We start from the raw sequence: 22,165 nt of genomic DNA, 5'->3' as shown, positions 1-22,165 counted from the left end.
AATTCTCTGGTCGTTGTACGACCAGAGAATGGTTGTGTTGACATATTTTTTCTTTTGTTTATAACAGACTATTTTACACAATTTTTAATGAAATTTTCAAAATTGCTTTTTTTTTCTTATAAAATGCCAAAAAATTTTTATTTCGTAATTTTCTTTTGTGATAAGCACAGTACCATCATAAATGAACGTTTATTTAGGAACTATAAAAACGAATTCACTGAAAAACATATATGTTCGGGTCAGCTTTTTAAAAATTGTTGTAAAGTGCATCAAAATACAACTTTGTGCTCTTCGTACTAAATATTACAAAGTAGCTACAGTTTGAATCACGCATACAAGTTTGGGTCGCTTGGTGACTATTTTATTAAATAATTTACTTTAAATAAAAATGCCGCCGTATAAAAGGAATAAACCCCCGAAAATTCCTGAACCACCTCAAGAGTCCAGCAGAAACTCTGCAGAAGATAAAGTGGTATCTGGCCAGGTATTCTGAAAGAGAAATTCCAAAATAATTGTGTATTCCGTGTAACTGCACTTATGAATATTTTTACATTTCACAGTTAGAGAAAAAGATAAAAAAACAAAAACGAGCTAGTAAACCGATTAAGAATCGTGGAGTTGTATTTATTAAGCATTTACCACATGGCTTTTTCGAAGAACAAATGAGACATTACTTTTCACAATTTGGCGATGTTACCCGTTTACGACTGGTGCGCTCGAAACGTACCGGCGGTACGTTTTTTTAGTAACTGTTGAGCGGCTTCGGCAAGTCAATGGTCGTGGGTTCGAACCTCAAGTGCGGTAGAGTTTTTAATAAAAGCCGATAGCCTGCTAGATGCTAGTGCTTTTAAGAGTTTAGTCTTAGAATTTATTTCTCTGGCGAAATTAATAATAATAATAATAATGTAAGTAAATGAAACGAAATTTTTGCTTACCTTCTTAGGTTCCTTAATTCTCTTCTCTATGTAAGCAGACATATTTGTCTGAGAATAAAATTCTATTTCTGACATATATAAATTTTTTTAATTTCTTTTATTTAATTTTTCTTCGCAAATTATTCATTTCCTACAACTTCTATACCAACTTCTAAAATAATTTTGAATTTATATAAATTTCTGGTAAATTCTTCGCTAAAAGATGTTACCCTATTTTCCCCTTTACGTGGTTTATAAAAAGTACCATATGTTCAGAATAGAGAGAGCACAAAGTTGTTTTTAATAAATGGAAAATTTATGATGTTAATGTGAAACGAATGAAAATAAACCAATCCTACACATCTTTCTATGAAAATAAATGAAAGCCGCACATCTCTTCTAAAGATCTAAACAAAAACTACACCTTTCCTATGAAAATGAACAAAATCCATACCTTCCTCTATGAAAATGAACAAAATGCATACGTTTTTCTATGAAAATGAACAACAGCTCAGAAAAATTCTGCACGCAACATATTTATTTTTTTTATATCTCTATGGCACGTGTTTCATCTTGCTGTATCGAATTTTTTACTAAAAACTCAGATTGATATGTAAGTGGATGCATGTTTATTTATTTATTTTATTAATGAAATTTAAAAAAATATAATGTATTGTTCCGTTTTCATATCCTGTTAAATTTAGAAATTCTTAATAATATCAGCAAGACCTCGATTTAATGTTTTCGTCGCTTCGTTAGCTCCTTTACGAAGTTCGCTGTAATTCAGAGCTTGCTGCAACAAGTTCATGATCTTCGCCGTTAGTTGCGCCTCGGGCGAAGGAAACGATTTTGGCTTTATTCCTTAAGACTATAATTGCAAAAATTTAAATACGATTTTACGACGTTTTCATTAGCATGCACATATCATGCTCAAGGTATTTGATCGGACATCTATCTCATAGAATTTATGCTCTCAGTTCGTATAACATCTTTTTCTTTTATCATCGTACCTAATAATTTTTCGCAGACTGAGCAGATTCTTAGTTCTATATGAAGAAATTGAAATCCAGTTTTAACGAATGACATATAAAACTTGAAATGCAATCACATACTTTTCGAGGTTCCACTTACAATATAAAACACCAACGCGGATATTATGCGAAGATGCACTTAGGAAAGCAATTAAGTTCCCTACATTTAAAAAAAAGTTTAATGAAGTAAAAGGTGACTGCCAATGATTACAACAATGAGCATTAAAAAGATATTTTTAATAACTAAAAACTAAAAAAAATCGCACACTTCGTTGCCTTATCCTATTTCATCACAATTGGAACAAAATGTTTATTGAATTTATTATTTTTATATAGAAGATATTTATTTACTATTTTAAATAAATTTACACAAAATTATTAAAAGCCGCCAGATAACCGCATCATAGGTGCCTATAGATGTTTTAAGTAGCAAAGGTGTTTTGGGATTGTAAGGTTAAGAATACAATTAAAAAAATGTAGAAACAATTAAGAAAGTTCTATTCTAAGGGAGCAAATCCCAGACAAACAGACATGACTTCTGATTCCGTGTTAGCTGATCGCAAAAAGACTTTGGAATGATTCAAATGAATCTATAATCTAATCGCCTGAGGAAAACAGGGCGGTTCCAAGACATAAAGCCTGGTAGAGGGTTTACCTGACAATCTTATCCGCCTGCACGTTATAAGAAAAAATTTCCTCTCTCAGTAAGTAATTTTTTAATGAAATTTTTACTAAAACAGTATTATGTGTTATAAAAAACATTATTTAGAAAAAACATTATTTAGACTGTGAAAATTCAAATTTTTTATGAAAATGAAGAAATATTTTAGTGATAGCCAATCACCGAATAGTGTCGGTTTTACGGAAACGTTTTTAAATGGCTCGTTGAATAAGCACTCACTGTAGTTCATTGCTTCAAAATATTATTTTATTCTACATACTTTTTTCATAATTTTTAAATTTTTTTAACGTTACGAAATTTTCTCTTATGGTATTGTAAAAAAAAAATTCAACTTTTATACGAAATTATGTATTTAATGGAAGGTTGCAAAAAGTAAAATTAACGGAAAACCTAACATCTTTTTTTGTAATAAACATAACATAATATATAAGACAAAACATTTCGCTAGCAACATTTGCGCAACAAAATTGTCATGCCCTACTTGAAGACATCCAATATAAACGAAAGCTACGAAGGAGAATAAGAGAGAGTAAAAAAACTAAAACGAGCACATTTACTAAAGTACCATGTACCGATAGACGACAATATGAACACGTGTGTGCTATAGTAGACATTTTTTTTTTGAAGTTTTTGATATTTTTGTGCTTGACCGTTCACTTTGAGTATTTTGGTGCAAACTTTACTTTGCAAGTAGAGCTAACATATTTTATTAAAATTTCACAAATTTTTTTATTATTTACAATTATTTTTTCTAGTTTCTAGTTTAACTATGTATATTTTTCCTATTTATTGGGCAATTGTATGCAATTCTTCACCCCGTACACTAAGCACATTAGCAATTATATTAAATGGCTACGCATCCGAAAATGTCCTATATACCATTACATAATAATTGTTACCAAAAAAAGTAAAAAAAAGAATATGTTAAAATAACAATACACACTTTTTCTAATTCTGCATTCAAAATAAGTGATATTCCTGGCCTCCACAACGCACAATTACTTTTAATAGGTAATTAATGTAATAAAGTAATATAATAATTAATATGATAAAATACATAAGAAACAGTTTGTTAGTAATAGTTAGTAATAGTAAAAGAAGAACTATATTGATATAAATATATATTGATATATAAACATATATAATTTTTTTTATTTTTCGTCCTTTCTTGATCCTGTCGCCAACTAACAAAATGTTTGACAAAAATATGACAGTGTCAAAAAACAACACATTAACTATCTAAATAAATAAAGCGATGTTTTTTGCAGTCATCGTCCGTCACGAACTAGGGAAAGCCCTTTTTCATTTGTTTGAAGATGGCCAGAGGGATTAAATGCCTTGGATCTGGACTTGTACCTTGTAATAGTATACATACCTTTGCTCTATTATCAAATCTGCATTTCTACGATCGACTTTCAGCAAACAGTTTTATTTACAAATTTCTAACTCAACAAGATTGTGTTAAGAAGAAATGACCTTGCAGACCAGACAATACGTGATATTTTATATACGTTTAAAGCTCAATATTGAACAAAAGCGCATGAATCAATTAGAAATCTAATGCTATTGAAAATGCGAGATTCCACCACAGCAAACAAACAAACAAACCATATCACTGCAGTGTTGTGGTTGGTACAGATGTCCTGTTGGAAACTTGTACTTTAGTGTGAGGCAGTGGTCTCGATCTCCGCGGGTTCGTGCCCGCCTCATTTTTGTTTAAATGGTATTCATTTACTTTTTTTAAAACTGTAAAAGGAAAAATATGTATACTAGAAATTAGGAAGGATCATTATAATAAAAATTTTTGGCAATAAACAAGTAGATATACAGAAAAAAAGTAAGAATATTAAAGTCCAGCAACACCGACCATACATACCCTACATCATTTCGCCTAGTACAGTTACTCGTTCGTTTTGGTAATAACGCTTCAAACAGTACACAGAATTTTCACGCAAAGCCATAATTGTCATGAAAGCCCGCACAATGTTCATTTTTCTGCTGAATATATGATCAGCTGTAAAATATGTGACGGTATGTTTTTCAATCGAATTTCCAATCTGAAATTGAAATGATTGAATACATAAAACAATAAAATTTGGCAGAATCAGTTGTTCAAGTGTCAAGTAAGAAAACTATCCTTTCTTCTATAATTTTAAATCTTTTATTCACTTATTGATAAGTTTCCATTCTTTTATAGAATCACAAATCAATTCACTAAATTTTGAAAATGGAATAGCAAAATTTTGCTTATGTAATAAAAAAATGACTATCGTTATTCGTTTATTGGAACGTTTGGCTGACAGCAAAAATTACTGCTTAAAGCACTTGAACAATGGATTTGGGCTGTCTGCCTTTTATGAAGAAGTGCTTGAAAACAAACAGAGGGATAAAATTCACTTTGACTTTCTTTTTATTCGTGTACTGATTTTTAATACATTACTTTGAAGGTATTTATGTTTTACTTCTTCCAGGTTATAGCACGTATACGACGATATTTTGCAAACAATAGGTTTTCTTTATTTTGGAATAGTAACATTCAATATGCTTAAATATTTTAAAAGTTCCATTGTTCAGATGAAAACTAACGCCGTCAACTCTCGCCGAAATGTTGCACTATTTTGGTAATTCTTGGGATGTGTCTTTTTATATCGTTTATGTAAAATAACTGACTTTGTTTTAGGCTTTAATCAAATGTTTACCAGGTAGATAATTTTGGTCTCACCAAATGCTTCAATGAACTTTCTTCAACTTCAAATACAAAATCAGTCAATGGTAAATGTAAATATGGTTTTATTAGTAAACGTAATTTCTCAACAGGCAGAATATCGGAAATAGGGTAAGCAGATTTACGTTTTAATAACAATAGAAAAGATTAATTCGACAATAGAGGGATGGAGAGAAGATGCAATTTAACCAAGTTTGCAAACATTTTAATGGAATAGAAAGGAAGCGCAACCTTTTCTTTACATGTGAAAAATACCATGTTGAGACCTTATGCATTAGATGGGTGTAGTACTACTACTGATAGGACATCATATGGGATATACCCAGGTGGTTCAAATTAGGTCCAGTTAACTTTTTTATATAGTTACTATTATATTACTATTATAAACAAATTTTCATCACAAAAATATTAACAATTAGGCTTTTTTGGCATATAAGGATTTTTGTTTCATCAGAATCTTTATATACGGTTCAAAAAGCAGCCGTCGTCCAATTTCGGTCAATTTACTACTATGAGCCAATTTTTAGCATGAAATATTGGAAATTCGACCTTTTGACCATATAAAGATTTAGTTTCCGTAGGAATGGTTATATGAGATGGAAGTCAAAAAATTGGTCGAAGCTGTCCAAAGTTTTCAAATCAATTTAGAATGCCGAAATATTACCACTTAGCCACTCATGCATGCAGAGACATCCGACGGTCAGACCGACGGACAAGCTTAGAATCATTTCTGAGTTGATCGGTATAATAAAAGTTGGGTCTATTTTAAGCTCTTCTAGGTGTTACGTTCGCACTAATGGACTACAAGTGATTTAGGGTATAATAATAGTAATTCTTCAAAAAGAAAGCAAATCTATTTTTAAAAACTGTTCAAATCAAAATATATACAATCAGAAACCGAATCCTCGTTTGCTTAAGCACTTACAATCGCACATAAATATTTTTACCACAGCACAAAAACACTGGACTAATGACAAAATTAGGATATTCTCTTACAAATCATTCGTGCGGTGGCATTGCACAAGCTTAACAAAAAACATTAAAATGGGTAATACGAACATCGTACCACAAATAATAGGCAACTTCATTATGATGAAATAATGATTTATTTAAAATGCGTTGAAGAAAAAAGGAATAAAATGCAAATTCTTTATGAATAGTGGTAACAAATCGTAATAGGGCATTGTATGTTACAATATTTTTAGAAAATTTTTGTTTTCCCAAATACAAAGTAGAGACCTGTCGCGGTACGGTAGCGAAAGACCAAATAAAAAAAAGTTGTTTTGCGAAAATTTTTGAAAAAAATTGTTGTTCCGTTAAGAACTCCTAATTTCACGAACAAGAACAAGCTAATAAACGTTTCTTTTCACAAAACGATCCCAATTTTAGTGCACACAAGATGTCATTACGAATCCAAAAGAAAACATATAAAATTGTTTACAAATCAAAGAGAGGTATAGCGCATTCAAAAGAAAACATATGAAATGGAAGGGAGGTATAGCGAATTCAAAAGAAAAAATATGAAATTGTTTACAAATCAAAGAGAGGTATAGCGAATTCGAGACAATACAACAATATTGTATAAATATAAACTTAGAAAATTCATTAAAATAATTAAAAGAACAAAATTAAATTAATTTCTGAGTATGTGATTTCTTACTGCTTATTGCATTGAATTTATCCAGAAGAGATGTTACAAAGGGATTTGTGTAATTACTCATTTTGACACACCAACCTGTTGAATTCTTATGAATTGTCCAACCCTTAAAAAGAAAACAAATAAAATTGATACATCATAATCATTTCAAGCTTGTAAATATAATCTTCTAAGGACATTCGGGTCGTAGTACATAGCACCTTTCACTGGAATCGCGAGACTAGCTTAAGATCTATCATCAAAGTAATTGGCAGTTATAAAGGTATATTAGTTAAGAAATTAGCTACTTTACGTAATATTCGTAGTCGACCTTTGTTCTGAGTAGCGCGCGTTTTCTTTTCTTTTGCGATTTTTTGATTGTCTCGGCATTTTCGGGTATTTAGCTCGTGTCTTTGCACTGTTTTTGCTAAACTGGCTATTCCGAATGCCGTATGTGCTTTTGTTTCCTCTATATATAATAAAAAAAAAAACCAAATGGAGAAAAATAAAAAAATTGAAAACAATTGTAATTTTTTATTAGTAGTTCCCAATCTTTTTCCAGTGAGTGGTTTTTTTTCTCAAATTACTAAATAATAGACAGCAGTAAGGCATAATGTCCCCGGAGACCCCAGCTAAAAACTCAAATAAGTTTCATCAGTTAGCGGACAAATCGCCAGAGAGAAAAAAAATTAAAAATTATGTTGTTATTTCTTCAACTGAAGCTAGCATAGCAATTACACAAATCAGTCCTTTCGCTATAAAAAAACCCTAGAAGGCATTACATCATATGTAGACTCTATCTTGATTCTACGCAATGGTAATTTATTTGCTTCACTGGGAACCTGCGCTCAACGGGAAACCTCATAACGTCGAAATCATTACTAATTTTATGTCCAATTTTCGGTAAACTACATGACAACCTTAACCTAGTTAGAAGCGTAATTTATGCCCCGTTCTTAATACATGTGCCGGAAGACGAAATAGTTCGCGAAATGGGCAGCCAAGGAGTTACTGAAGTTTATAAATTTACTAAATTAAATGACGATGGAAAAACTCGCTCTCCTACGGGAAGGATAATTATGACCTTTGATCGCTATCGGTTTCCGCAAACAATTGATGTGGCCTAGTATAAATGTAAAGCGAAACTCTACATTCCAAATCCCATGACAAAAACTGCGAACGCCTGGATCATACGGCAAAAAGGTGCAACTGTGCTCCCTTTTGTGCTCACTGCGATCTTCCTCCACATGCTGAAAGCTATACGCGTAGTCTCTGTATGAATTGCAATGATCAGCTCTCGGCGTTAGATCACGTTTTCTACAAATGCGTGAAATCTAAAAATCAAAGCAGAAAATTATCGGAGCATGGCCGAAGTGGGGCGAAAGTGCTGGGAAATAAATCCAACTGGATCCCAAAGAACTAACAAAAGTAATACATACGCTGCTGTCGCCTCGCCAATCAGGCCTAATAAGCTTCAACTCATTCCAATGAAAAACCTGTTCTTTCATCAGCCAAAAACTATATTGCGAAATCAGATCCATCACCCGCCAAAGATAATATTGAAAAAATCAAAGTAAGTATTGAAAATGTTAAAACAACAACACGTATCTTAAAGACTAATAAACTAAATTCTCCAGAATCGCCATCTTTCAACTCTTATCAACAAATTGCAGGTTGTAATGAATCCAATTTTTCATCCCTTAATCAATCTTTAATTTCAAATTATTCACGTGCGCCCACTCGTTGAACTTCAAATGTACGCAATCACCTAAGTAAAAGATTATTCTGCTAGTAAGAACGAATTATTCACGCAAAATTCCTATAGCGACCTTTTCAACCTAACTCATCTACCACTCCGTTTCCATGGCACTACAATTAAATAAAATTTTTAAAATTCTACAATGGAACATTGAGGGACTTATTGATAATTTTGATAAAATCCGTGCACTCATAAGTGATTTTAATCCAACGTTTATATATATCTCTTCAAGAGACCCTTTGTAGAAGTTCTTTTGATCCTATTCCACCCATTCATATACTGAATTCTTCACGAATGCTGATCAAAATTCATATGCCAAACATGGGGGTGGTTTTTACGAAATCACATATACCTCACAAACGTATAAATTTAAGCTCATACATACAAGCGGTAGCGATGCAAATTATCTTAAACATAAAATTTACAGTGCGTTCGCTCTATATATCACCTTCTGAAACTTTCAAAATCCTCTGTTACCCCAGCAAAATGGGCCATATTCCTTTTAGATAAAACGGATTGGATAAATTGCTCCAAACAGGGCGAGTTATTTCTGACTTCAAAGCCATTTAATGGGAACTGCAACCATGATGCTGCTATTATGTCTAAAGCGATTCGTACGGCTGCTCATCTCTCTATTCCTCAATCCAACAGCTTTTTCAAACGAGCTAGGCTTCCTTGGGGGAACAACTCGCTTTCGTTATTAAGGAAAAACAAAATGGCTCTACGGCACCGCTTTAAAAGATGTCCCGATCATGATCATTTGTTATAATATAAAGAGGTCAATGGCACTTAGTTTCGAACTTTTTTCGAAAAGAATTCACAGAAGTACATCAATGAAAGTTGTCTGGAACAAAACAGTTTTGATAAAAAACTGTTGAAGAATCCCAAGCAGCGCGATCGCGTCGAGAAATACCAAGCGGCGCCCTAGCGCTTGTTTAATTTTATGTATTTAAATGCATTTAAATTGTTTGTTAATAAATATTTCAAGTTTGTTCCACAAAAATTATATAAAACACAACACCAAAATAGAAATTTTTATTTTGTAATATATTATTGCACTACTATAGTACTATTGTAATTGTATTGCGCTCGATTTCGACAATACGTAAGGCACCGTCAGTTGTCGACAATGCTCGAAATGTGCTGGGTTTTCTCGACATAAAATCTAAACAGCGCGATCGCGCTGCTTGGGATTCTTCGACAGTTTTTTATCAAAACTGTCTGGTATTTCTCGACATGAAATCTAAACAGCGCGATCGCGCTGCTTGGGATTTTTCGACAGTGTTTTTTCAAAACCGTCTGGTACTCAAACGGTTAAATTGCATTGACAGATGTGCCACCTTCCTGGAAAATTACATATCTACCTTAGAATTTGAAAGTTGTCTCTCCAAACGAACGGGAGGACACCTGGCCTACACCGCATCTCATACAAAATGATCAGCGGTCTGTCTAATTCAAGTAAAAAGAAATTACTGGACCTATATAATACGGTATTTTTGACTAGCCATATACTCTACATGTGGAAACTGGCAACAGTTGTTCCAATTCCAAAGTCAAAAAATGTCTCCATCGCATCTGATTATCGCCCAATTTCTCTTTTATCTTGCCTCTCTAAGGTTTTAGAGAAGATTATGGCATCTAGATTATCTTGGTTTCTTGAATCCAAGAACCTGATAACAAAGCAACAAGTTGGTTTCAAGCGGGGTAGAGGATGCATCGACGCTCTTTTCCATATTGATTATTTTACAAGCAAAGCAATTTCCGAACGGCATCATGTAACAATTCTCTCAATTGATTTCGAAAAAGCATTTGACAGATTTGTTCTACATATTGTTTTAAGACTCTTGAAATCATGGAATGTTGGACCCAAACTCTTCAACTACATCAAATCATTCATGTCGCATCGGTGGTTTAAAGTGAGAATCTACAATCATTTCTCTGATTCCTTTCCGCTAAAGAATGGCATTCCCCAAGGATTTCCTCTTTCTGTCACTTTTTTCCAGATCGCTTTCAACGAAATTAGCAAAATTCTTTGCCATGTACGGAGAATCGAACATTGCCTCTACGCGGACGATGTATACATTTTTACGAAAGAAAAAGATAGCAGGAAAGCAATCAACGTCCTCGAACCTATTGAACAAGAGATCTGCAAATGGGCAAACACGTCGGGGGTTAAAATTTCTGTACAAAAATCAAAAAAATGCACATTTGTCGAAAGCAGATATGCGATGTAGGAATTCTACTGATGCATATTAATGACTTACCAGTACTAAACGTGCAGACGCTCCATATTCTCGGGCTCACTTTTTCCAACAAATATCGTTGGAAAATAAGATGAATTTTACACAGTACATTGCTTGGAAAAACCATGCGTACATTAACACTATTGGTTATCTTACCAAAATGCTTGTTTTAAGCAAGATTGACTTTGCTTTGATAATTTGTGGCAATAGCTGCAAATTTAATGTCAACATCCTTCAACCTGTCTACGACCAAGCCCTCAGAGCAAGTTGCTGTGCTTTATATGCAACAAATGTTGAGACAATCAATATCCAAACCCTTTCGAGAATTCGCCTTGATTATACAATTGCAACTCACCAATGGATCTTAAAGAAGTCCTACTCCACAATCTGCAATTGTGGATAAATTCTCACTATAAAACACATTCTCTGTGACTGCCTTAACTTTACCTAGGCTGTAAGTATTGCATTTAGAACGATTAACCCTAGGGACATTCTAAAATCATCTACAGAACAGAATATCAATATAATATATCATTTTATTAAAACTATTAGGGTCAATATTTAATGTACTTTTATAAATTAGAGAAGACCGTCTGTATTGCTAGTGGTCAATATCTTTTTTTTTAGTCTAAGATTATATAGCATTAGTCCAAAATTATAATAATAATAATAATATATTCGTTAATTTCGAAATGGGAATGATTTTCGAAATAAGTTTGTGATATACGAAAAATGTAATGTGATTAAAAAGTCCATTGGCATTCCCTGCATCGATTCGGAGACTGACAGAATCTAAGAGTGCCATCATAGTGATAGGAGTGTTTGTCATCTCAACTTGGTTTTTAACCGCATTTTCAATTTTTAACCGCATTTACAATTTTTCAATATATCAGCGTATTAGTAAGTAGATGTATTATTATTACCATTATTCATATTGACATTATGTGTAGCCGTGTGCTGACAATTTGTCTTGATAGAATGATTAATTATTATTATGATTATCTTGGGTTAATCTGCGTGGAATAGAGTTTTGAAACTTTTTTAAGAAGCTACTGGTCAATGCAACAATTTTCATAATTGAGCAGATGATTACAGTTAAAACAATTTGGAAGGCTATCGTCACTTTTACTGCAGGATTTAGTTAAGTAGTCCAATTCACTTCTAAAACGTTTGATTTGCTTTGTGTAATAAGGTCGTGGGTGTCTAAAATCTTGATAACGACAACAATGTGGGATGTCTATGGTCTTTAAACGGGCTTGAACTCCAACTACAGCACGATTGAAGTATTTCAAGTCGTAAATCTTCTTATCATCTTAACTGGATTTTAGATCTAAACAAAATCTTGATAGTAAATCTCTAATAACATAACAACACATGGAGGATACAACTCGAGCCTTGAGCCCCAGATGTTCAACACTAACTTTGATATTGAATTGGAATTGGAATATTATGTTGGAGGTTTTTTAACACTACCCTTTCTTCTCTTTCCTGTATTAATTTGATAGATGTGAAATTGAACACGAATAGTTGACTAACTTTCTATATGAATCTATGGATTTTGTCAATATTTTAATTCGACCGTCTTTCATTATTTTATAATTAAACGCAGTAGTAGCGATCACATTTGAAAAATCTACCATCATTCCTATTTAATTTATACATCAATAATTTGCCCTCCATGATTAAATTCAATGAGATTTTAATGTATGCTGATGATGTGAAACTGTTTTCTTCTTTTTCCGTAGAATCGCAATCACATCATCTTCAAAGTGATTTGAACAATTTGGTTGCATGGTGCTCTCTCAATCTTCTGAAACTAAATCTAAATAAATGTAAGAAGCTTTCTTTCTTAAGAAGGAAGTCGTTCAGTACTCAACACTTCTTCGATTCGTACAGGTTGGAAGACGTCGATTCGTTCATAGATTTAGGCGTTCTATTCGATTATAGGTTACGTTTCAATTTGCATATTGAGTCCTCGTTAAGCAAAACTAGGTCCGCGCTTGGATTTATAAAGAGCTTGATGATCCTTATATTACGAAAAGGCTTTACACGTGTTTGGTTAGACCTATACTTGAGTATGCCTCTGTTGTGTGGTCTCCTTCATATAGGTGCTACGTAGATTGAATCTATCAATTGAATCTATACAAAAGCAATTCTTGCTGTTTGCCCTTAGGAATTTGTGTTGGGACCCGATTTCCCCTCTTCCACCCTATGACAATAGGTTGCTTCTGTTATCCTTACCGTCACTCGAGAAACGTAGATTTGTTCTTAGGGTTTCCTTCTTAATCAAATTAATAAATGGTGCAATTGACTCGCCCGCATTACTTCGTGAGATAGGCTTTAATGTCCCTAACCGCTTCTCTAGGCACTTTATGTTGATAAAGCTTAGTCAATGCAAATATAATTTTGAACTGTTTAACCCTCTCAGAGTTGTTTGCAAGAACCTAAATGACGTCTATTATTTATTCTCATTAACGGACTCTCTAAAGTCCATTAAAGCAACATTGCGTAATACGCGCGATTTACCTATGTCGTTCTTAAACTGACATAACCTTAAATATGTCATTAAGGGTCGAAAATTAATTTGTTGTTAACAATTATCGGTTGCCAAGCTTATGCATGTTTGCGATGGCTTAGGGGTTCACTTGCAATTTGGTCCTGTATCAGTTGTGGGTGTGGCTCTATGCTAGTTGTGTACATGCTTTTTTTTTTTCTTTTTTTCCTCCTTATTTGTTTTATTGTACTTATACTAAGTTTTATTATTAATTAATTTTAAGATTTACTTAAGAGTCAATTGAACTCGACTGCCATTTTGTTCTAGTTGAGTTTCTAGTATAAGTGGAATAAATAAATAAATAAATAAATATCACGTACGCAAGGAATTACAATTTGTGGCGACTTTGGGATTATTATCATTACTATCAACAAGACTATTTTCATCAGAGCTGAAGGCCGAATAGCGATTTGTAGAATTTATGTCGATAACTCTTGAATAAATAGAGCCTGCTGTTGCGTTGTCGCGCATACTTTGCGAAGATTGTGCAGATCGTTTGTTATTATTACAACTAAATTTATTTTGCTTACGTTTCTTCAGACGTGACGTCGTTGAAATTTCTAATTTAGTAACTTGACTTATATGCAGAATTTTTAAACGTTAGTTCTATTGTGTCTACGATATAACGCTATCAATCGATTGCAACGTAGTCTAATAAAGTTTATGCATCGTTTTTGTTTTTTGCTGATACAATTTTATTTTATATTAACATCAGCGAGCAAAAAGTTATCATTACACATTGATAAGATAAGAATTGGACGTAATCCGCAACTATTTAGTAGTTTGTTTGGTTTGCTTGGTTTATTTCTGTAATAAACATGGCATTTTTACAAAATGTTAACATTTGCATTACAATCTTATTCTTCATCATTAATAATTTGCAAGTAATAAAATAAATTTTTGGAAGCGCTCTTCCAGTACGGTGTAACCATCGCTTCTATTCTAATTCAGCCGACCCAAAAATAATTCCATTTATTATTTTTTTTCTTCTTTTTAAATGTGGAAGATATAACTGAGCTATCGATGTGTTGTGTTGTCGATATCAAACATAGTTATCTATCATTCTTTTTAGAAATAGCGCCCTCTAAAGAGGAACTTAATTTATATGCCTTTGCTTCATATTTAATTGCCTTCATAATGGCTGCTTATAAGGCCTACGATAAAATTGCAGAATATTATCTTGAAGGTATTTAGGCTAAATATAATTATCAAAAATTGTCTACTTTTATATTTTTAGAGAGACGTAAGATGCATGGCGCGAAAAGAGTTCTTGTATTTTGTATACTTATCGTTATATTACCCGCTAGTCTAATTATCATTCCATTGTATCTGCGACGTATTGTGTTTGCGGACGTCACTTACCCCGTGGCTGAATCAGATATCATTGAAATACGTGACGGCATTAGCTCTATATTTTGCGAGCAGCATTCGTTGCGCATGAATTCCAATTTTAATGCTTTTCAGTTGAGCAGTAAACCCGAAATATCGACAAATCGTAAGCATATTAGACTTAAGAAATCCATGACTTTGCCCGACGACACATTGGAATATTGGGGCTTTTATTTGTTAAAAGGTGCGTTAGTGCATTTAAAATTCTGTTCGCGTTATGATGGCTCGCGCATACTAGTGGTAAACGGACAACGTGAACTGCAAACGTGCGGTTTATTGGATCACAATAAAAACAAAGTGGATGCCAACTTTGCGCGGGGCCATGATCAAGTGAAGGTATTCTTTGAGGATATAACTGAAATCGCAGAAAATGTACCGCTTGAAAATTTTGCAAAACGCATCCAAACTGAAGCAACTACGTTCACAAATTCGATCGATGATTCAATGGAATTGGAAAATAAGGCAGACGAGGACTTAAATGAGGAAAATGTAATCCAATTTAAAACAAAATGGGAAAAAAACTCTTTGAATTCGAGTAGACATCAGAAGATAGAAGCCGCGGAGGAAGAAAGAGCAAGCAATATAAAAGAACTTAGTAATGGGCGCTCTAAAGAAAACGCTAAAGTATCGATTAGTGACAATGAAGACAAATTTTATGAATATGAACGTCGTAAAAAACAACTATACGAGCAGTTATATAAGCGTCGTGTACGACGGGATCACGTATACGATCGCAAATATAGCCATGGAGGGAACGCAATTAATTTTACTGAAACCGACGAATCCAATTCAATATCCAGTTTCGAAACCGGTCTTTTTGAATGCTTTAATGGGGCCATTTTATTAGCCGAAGGTTTTCCACCTACAGCAGAATGTACAAATGCCCATTTCTTGGAAAATGGTTCACATCGTATGCTGTCCAAACACGAAATTAATGAAGATGGGTATTATTATTACATTTTCTACAGTGACAATGACTTAGTACGCAATGATATACATGCTATATTCGATATCTATAAACCGACATTTCAATATTCGAATATTAGCGATTCCCTACATTCACGTTGCGTTAATGCTACAAACTGCACTTTTCTTATTAGTTTTTTGTCTGATGAGGTTGTGGTCGTTGAAGTGCCTACACGTGACGGCATCGAACACGAAGATGATGACATCACCTACTTGATCTCAACTTGTCATCCTCGCCCGGAAATATACGCTATATTTCCCATTTTAGTTTTATTATTAATACTAAGCTGTTCCTTTTTGTAATTTGTAATATAATGTGAAATTGCATATAAGTAGGAGTGCCACTGTTAACTTTTACAAGTAATTGACTTGTTTTGCCATAAATTTAGTTTTAAGTAGCAGATCAACGTTCGCCTGAATGCACCAATGTATATGACATTAAGGTGTATGTATTTGTTATTCAACTGTAGTTTATATTTCAGTGTGAAGTACGAAGATTATTTTTTAGTATAACGACAAGCCTACAAGACAAGAAAAATTGCATTTTTTGAAAAAATACATGTGCATTAAAAGTATACTAAAGAAAATGTTGTTGCATTACTTTAACTATATAAATACTTTCCAACACAATTCACAGCTAGAACTGTTGTATCCATTTTTTTTATATCAAAAGAAATTTAAATAAAAAGAGAAAATATTATTATTACATTACAGTATTATTATTTATTAAATACACCCTCAACGAAGCGACGCGGCTAAACTCATCTCATTATGATTCAGCAACTAGACGATGAAATTGAACAAACTGCGGGTGCCAAAACTAATCACCTTCTCTACGAAATAGCTCCTATATTTAAGTTTAAGCTGTTATCAGAAACGGCCTTTAATTCACTCCTTTCTTCTTCTTCCTTCAATGCACTCCCAAAAATGCCCGTGATAGCAGCAATGTCAATGGCGTCTGTATTTGTTTATAATTGACAATAATTCAAAGAGTCAGTCTGAATTTGTTAACATCTGTTGCATTGAAAAAACGATTATAAATTTCACACCACCTGAGAAGGATATTGTTACCAAAAGTGGATATAAAGTCCTGAGAAGGATAAAGAAGGATCGCTAAATTTTCGGGCCGAAACTTGCCAGTGTATCAACTTTTATCAAAAATTAAGATCTGCAGATCAACATAGGACAATTAGACAGACAGAGAAGCGAAAATCGATTTACAGTGATTCTCAATCGGTTTGTATTAAAAAAGTTGGGTCCATCCTAAGTCCTTCCGGATGTTGCATACATTCGGATTAGATTAATGTAACCTTGTACCACTCTTGTACCTTGGAGCAAGATATAAAAAAAAAACTAATGGCTATGTAAGTGAAATTTTTATAAAAATGTAAACAAATTGAACTCTTATTCTCAAATTTTTCGAATTATTGAGAATATATACGCTTATTCTCGTATGTGGCCAAATTTTTATACGCTTATTCTCACATTTTTCGCTCATTCTCGTATGTGGCCAAATTTTTATACGCTCATTCTCACATTTTTCGCTTATTCTCGAATGTGGCCAAATTTTTATACAAATTATATTAAATAATTTGAACTATGTTTCAAGATTAGCATTAGATTAACTAATATTAAAATTTATTCATTTCAATTTCATTTAAGCTTGTAATAGCTTTAGCATCTCACAAAATTCCGGTCCACAAGTTATTATATTTTCTTCTATTAAATCGTCGTGATTCTGTAGTGAATGCATTTTTTCTCATTGATTTTTTTTTTTTAATACCACTCAGAAACGAAACAGGATGATAAGAGCAATAGTCTTATGGCAAACTATTGTGATACATAAGGTGTTTGCGAAAATGTTGATCAATGATCTGTAAGAAGTAAGGGTTAAAATCGATGGTTACTCAAGAGGCTACTGGTTTTCAAATACACGAAGTACTGCAGGCTTTCAACCGTGACGCTGTTAGCAAGTTAATTAGATTGTAACTGTGTGAGTACATAATGATGAAATCTGGAGAATAAGCGTTCACATTTGTTTACCATTTTTAATAATTGTTCAAGTATTTATATAAAAATTGTCTACGTCTGAGAATAAGCGTCCACATTTGTTTACAATTAGCTATCGTTGCCAATATTCACTATAAACATGAAATGAATGATGTGCTTTATAAATGCCAAAATTCACTATAAACATGAAATGAATGATGTGCTTTATAAATGCTGGTTTTACGCTCCGAAGAATCTTTTGTAATGGTGTTGACCTTCCTCTACAAGAAATAAGAGTTTTCCATGTAATCTTATGCAGTTATTCATCGGAAGCCGACCATGGAGCAATAAAAGAAAGCGGTTTTCCACACCGCGTACCCATATTTGCGATAAGGTATACATAAAAATGATATTAAATATTAAATGGTATTTGTGATCTTCTTAAAAGCTAGCGAAGTGGCTGCATATTCAAATGGCATAAATTTGATAACATTGTCGCTACTTTTTATTCAAATTTATCTCTAAAATAAACCAATTTCACCCAAAGTTTTCAGCCTTATTCAATATCACTATATACACCTTCCATATACTCTTAAAGAGTTAATGAAAAGTTTTAAGCCGTCTTAAAACGAAGTATTTGCTAATATAAATCTGTTGCTCGATAGTTTGACATATATAAATCTTAATGTATTTGCTGAACAACATGTTTTTACCATTATTGGTGACCAAATCAAGGATCGCCTCTTAAAGCTAATTGTTGATGAAATATTTATTGGATTCTTTACAAGCGACTATGGATGAATATCATAAATCGACACTAGTGCAGGATGTCTTAAGATTCGAGCAAACATTGGTGGATAATTTCTTTATTCATCCCGAAATAGATTGCACACTAACTAACTTTACAAAAAAATTCGAGCAATTATTTCGTAATAGATTAAACAAGAAAGTGTTAGAAACTACCAGAGAAATAATGCATAAGAATTTACAAGACATGACCATCGTAGCACCGTCTTATGTATCAAAAGCAAGTTGAACATATCTAAGCGTTTTTCACCCTCTGCACATCTATCCAACAACGCCTGAGGTGGCCTTGCAGTAAGACAACGCTCTTTGTGAGCCTAAAAAGTAACGCACGCACAGAATATAGAAAAGTAATCAGAATTTCTAAGAAGCATTCCAACGGCATTTCGAAAGTCTCTCTGAATGTTGATGACAAAAGAGCAATGGAGGATGCAAATTAGCTGATAATTTAGTGTGGTCTTCGCTCTCATAATTATTTAAAGTTGGTTTCCTATTTCCGCTATGAATACTATGTTTATTTGCCGCGTCCACTTCAATTGGATTGAGTGGCAGACGTACTTCAATGCTATTATTGTGCTTCTGTTTTTTCATGCCGCCATCGGCCATACTTGACTTTATAGCTTGAGGATCTAAATTTTCTTTGTTTTCCAAAATCATTTGTTCCATCGAGCTAAGATTTCCTACACCATGAAATTGTTCCATACATTTAGCATCGGTTAAATGTTGGTTTCTTTACTCCTTCCATTCGTTGATACCGAAATCACCTGTAATATAGAAATAAAAAAGTTAGCAAGTTGAAGATGTAGAACAACAGGAGAGTTAGGGCACGGAATCTCTACAAAATTATTCTAATAACGATTAAAATTAAAAAGGTGCCTTTTACTTAAAAAATTACGATATATAAAATAATAGATTGGGGAAAAAGAAATCCATTATTTTTTCGGTAGATGGCTGCCTGATGGATTTCTCGTAAAGTATCGATCAAACAATTTCATATTTATGCTCGTTGGAAAGGTGACATTTCGCAGTAAAACAAATTCTTGTGCTGTTTTTTGTTTGGTGCATTCAGTTGTGAGTTACAGCGTGTTAAAAATGGAAGTGAACAAAGAGAAAATTCTGTACATTTTACAGTTTTTCTTTGACAAAGGCGGAAATGCAAGCCAAGCGGCTAAAATTGTAAATGGTGTTTATGGTTCCGATACTGTAACAGCCAATTATGTGCAATTTTGGTTTCGTAGATTCCGTTCAGGAGTTTTTGATGTTAAAGATGCACCTCTCACAGGTAGGCCGGTCGCCGAAAATGTCGATAAAATCGGAGAAATGATCGAAGTTGACCGGCATGTTAGCAGTCGTAACATCGCCCAGGAGCTAAAAATCGACCATAAAACAGTTTTAAACCATTTACACAAAGCTGGATTCAAAAAGAAGCTCGATGTTTGGGTGGCACACCAATTAACAGAAAAAAACATGATGGATCAAATTTCCATGTGCGAAGCCTTGGCCAAATGAATGGGAATGAGATAGATCCATTTCTTAAACGGATGGTGACTGGAGATGAAAAATGGATCACATACGATAACCCTGTGCGAAAACGATTGTGGTCAAAGAGCGGTGAAGCACCTCAAACGGCTAGGAAGGTTTTGCTATGCATTTGGTGGGACTGGAAGGGGATTATTTATTAGGAGTTGCTTCCATATGGCCAAACGCTAAATTCTGATCTCTACTGTCAACAACTGGACCGTTTGAAGATAGCGATTGACCAGAAACGGCCAGAATTGGCCAACAGGAGAGGTGTCGTGTTCCACCAGGACAACGCTAGGCCACACACATCTACAGTGACTCGCCAGAAACTTCGGGAGCTTGGTTGGGAAGTTTTAATGCATCCGCCATACAGTCCGGACTTGGCATCAAGCGATTATCATCTTTTTCTTGCATTGCAAAATTTCTTTAATGATAAAAAATTGGAATCTAGGGAGGATTGTGAAAATCGACTACTAGTGTTTTTTGCAAATAGAGACCAAAACTTCTACGAGAGAGGCATTTTGAAGTTACCTTTAAAATGGCAACAACTCATACAACAAAACGGTGCATATTTGACCCAAATCGGACAATCCGAAGCATGTTAAATAAAGTCCTGAAGTTCATATAAAAATAATGGATTTCTTTTTCCCCAAACTAATATAAATAAGAGGATATACATTACAATTCAAATTTCAATTTCACAATTTGAAGTTTTTCCAAGTTATGAAATTATAATATTATATGAATTATATGAAGTTATTTCACTTCATTTCATTTTATCAAAAACGTTACATCATCTTGTTTTGTTTATGCTGGTGTGATTATTTCATTGGTACTGTATAGAAACAAACAAAATTGGCCTGTTATTTTGTCATTACTTTTTCGAAATAAATTTCGAACTGTATAAGCCATTCATAATAAGTTATAAAACCAAAGTACTTCTTTGAAATGAGAGCTAGTTAATTAAAGGTATCAGCGCCCAATTGACCGGATAATTAGTTTACGTTTCTAAAGCAAATTGATATGTTCAGCGGACGCTTACATAAGTGTTACTGAACATAGCAGATTTCCAGAATTAGAACTTAACTTCCTACAATCATTTGCTAATTTTCCATAGAAGTTATATGAGTTTCTGTTCATTTTCATAGAACTTAGATGAGCTTTGTGTTGTGAGAGTAGTTGTGCTCTATTTCATGTGCATCTCAAGTCATTTTCCGTTAGTTGAAGCCTAAAATTATGCTGTAACTTTTGGTCTGCAAGGTTGAAAGTGGTAAGCATCATAATAATAATTTTTGGCGGAGCTAAAATATTCGAAAAGATGCCCATGATTAAATAAAGGAAATCCAGGGATTTTTGGTGGTGGTTTCGTACGCGCGTTATTAGCGAAGTTGGAAATTGGCCATGAAAAATAATCCGTGGTAGTTTCGTCGAACTGTAATGGAAGTGAGAAATAATTTCATATAGTATAGAAAATAATCCGTCCACTTCCACTTCTATTCTCACTGTTTCGCTAACGTTACACGTGACATCTGTAATCTTCTTCATTTTAAGAGGAGCAAAAGAAAGAATAATATTTTTATTACAAACAATTTATTAGAATAAAACACTATACAAATAGTAAATATAAATAAAACAATGAAACAATTGTACGCGCAACACGCAGCACAATGGTGCACATCTTAATTCATGGCTATAATTTAACGTATACGTTCACACTGGTCGCTTACTGGTTACTTACAGTTGTGAGGGCATTAGATAGCAGATATTACAAGAATCTGGATTTACATATTTTTGACAGTTACGAGCGATTTTAATGATACATTAATGTTCACGGTCAAACAATAAGAGTAAGCCGTAAGATCAAATTTGCCCCTTCCGCATAATGATGATTGCGTTAGTCTTATATAGGAAAGAAAGCAAGAATTTTTATGTAATCTAGAAATCTGCAAATC

The 22,165-nt window shown here is 33.4% G+C and overlaps 2 protein-coding genes across 8 annotated transcripts in view; both read left to right on the top strand.

Annotated features, from left to right (window-relative positions):
• Positions 1-16,520, top strand: part of LOC119642369 — a 31,288-nt gene extending 14,768 nt beyond the window's left edge. For 3 of the 7 annotated variants that reach the window (XM_038041508.1, XM_038041507.1, XM_038041506.1), the window contains one exon: positions 14,782-16,520. In XM_038041508.1, coding sequence (XP_037897436.1) covers positions 14,782-16,202 — 1,421 coding nt within the window. In that variant the 3' untranslated portion in view covers positions 16,203-16,520. The other 4 variants (XM_038041512.1, XM_038041511.1, XM_038041510.1 and 1 more) reach the window with 4 other exon arrangements.
• On the top strand, positions 126-761 carry LOC119642370 (uncharacterized RNA-binding protein C1827.05c-like). Its single transcript, XM_038041513.1, has 2 exons — positions 126-484; positions 561-761. Exons 1-2 carry the CDS (start codon positions 389-391, stop codon positions 744-746), a joined length of 282 nt encoding a protein of 93 aa, XP_037897441.1. The 5' UTR covers positions 126-388; the 3' UTR covers positions 747-761.
• Positions 16,521-22,165: the final 5,645 nt, after the last annotated feature.

Source organism: Glossina fuscipes, unplaced genomic scaffold (assembly GCF_014805625.2).
Source record: "Glossina fuscipes isolate IAEA_lab_2018 unplaced genomic scaffold, Yale_Gfus_2 222, whole genome shotgun sequence".
In the NCBI taxonomy this organism is placed as follows: domain Eukaryota; kingdom Metazoa; phylum Arthropoda; class Insecta; order Diptera; family Glossinidae; genus Glossina; species Glossina fuscipes.
Note: the sequence above shows the minus strand (reverse complement) of the source record. Positions and strands in the feature narration are given on the sequence as shown.

Excerpts from the sequence above, each read along its gene's own strand:
- LOC119642370 (XM_038041513.1), top strand. The coding sequence starts at position 389 with ATGCCGCCGTATAAAAGGAATAAACCCCCGAAAATTCCTGAACCACCT. Across the intron at positions 485-560 it reads ATAAAGTGGTATCTGGCCAG|TTAGAGAAAAAGATAAAAAA; the intron begins GTATTCTGAAAG and ends TACATTTCACAG.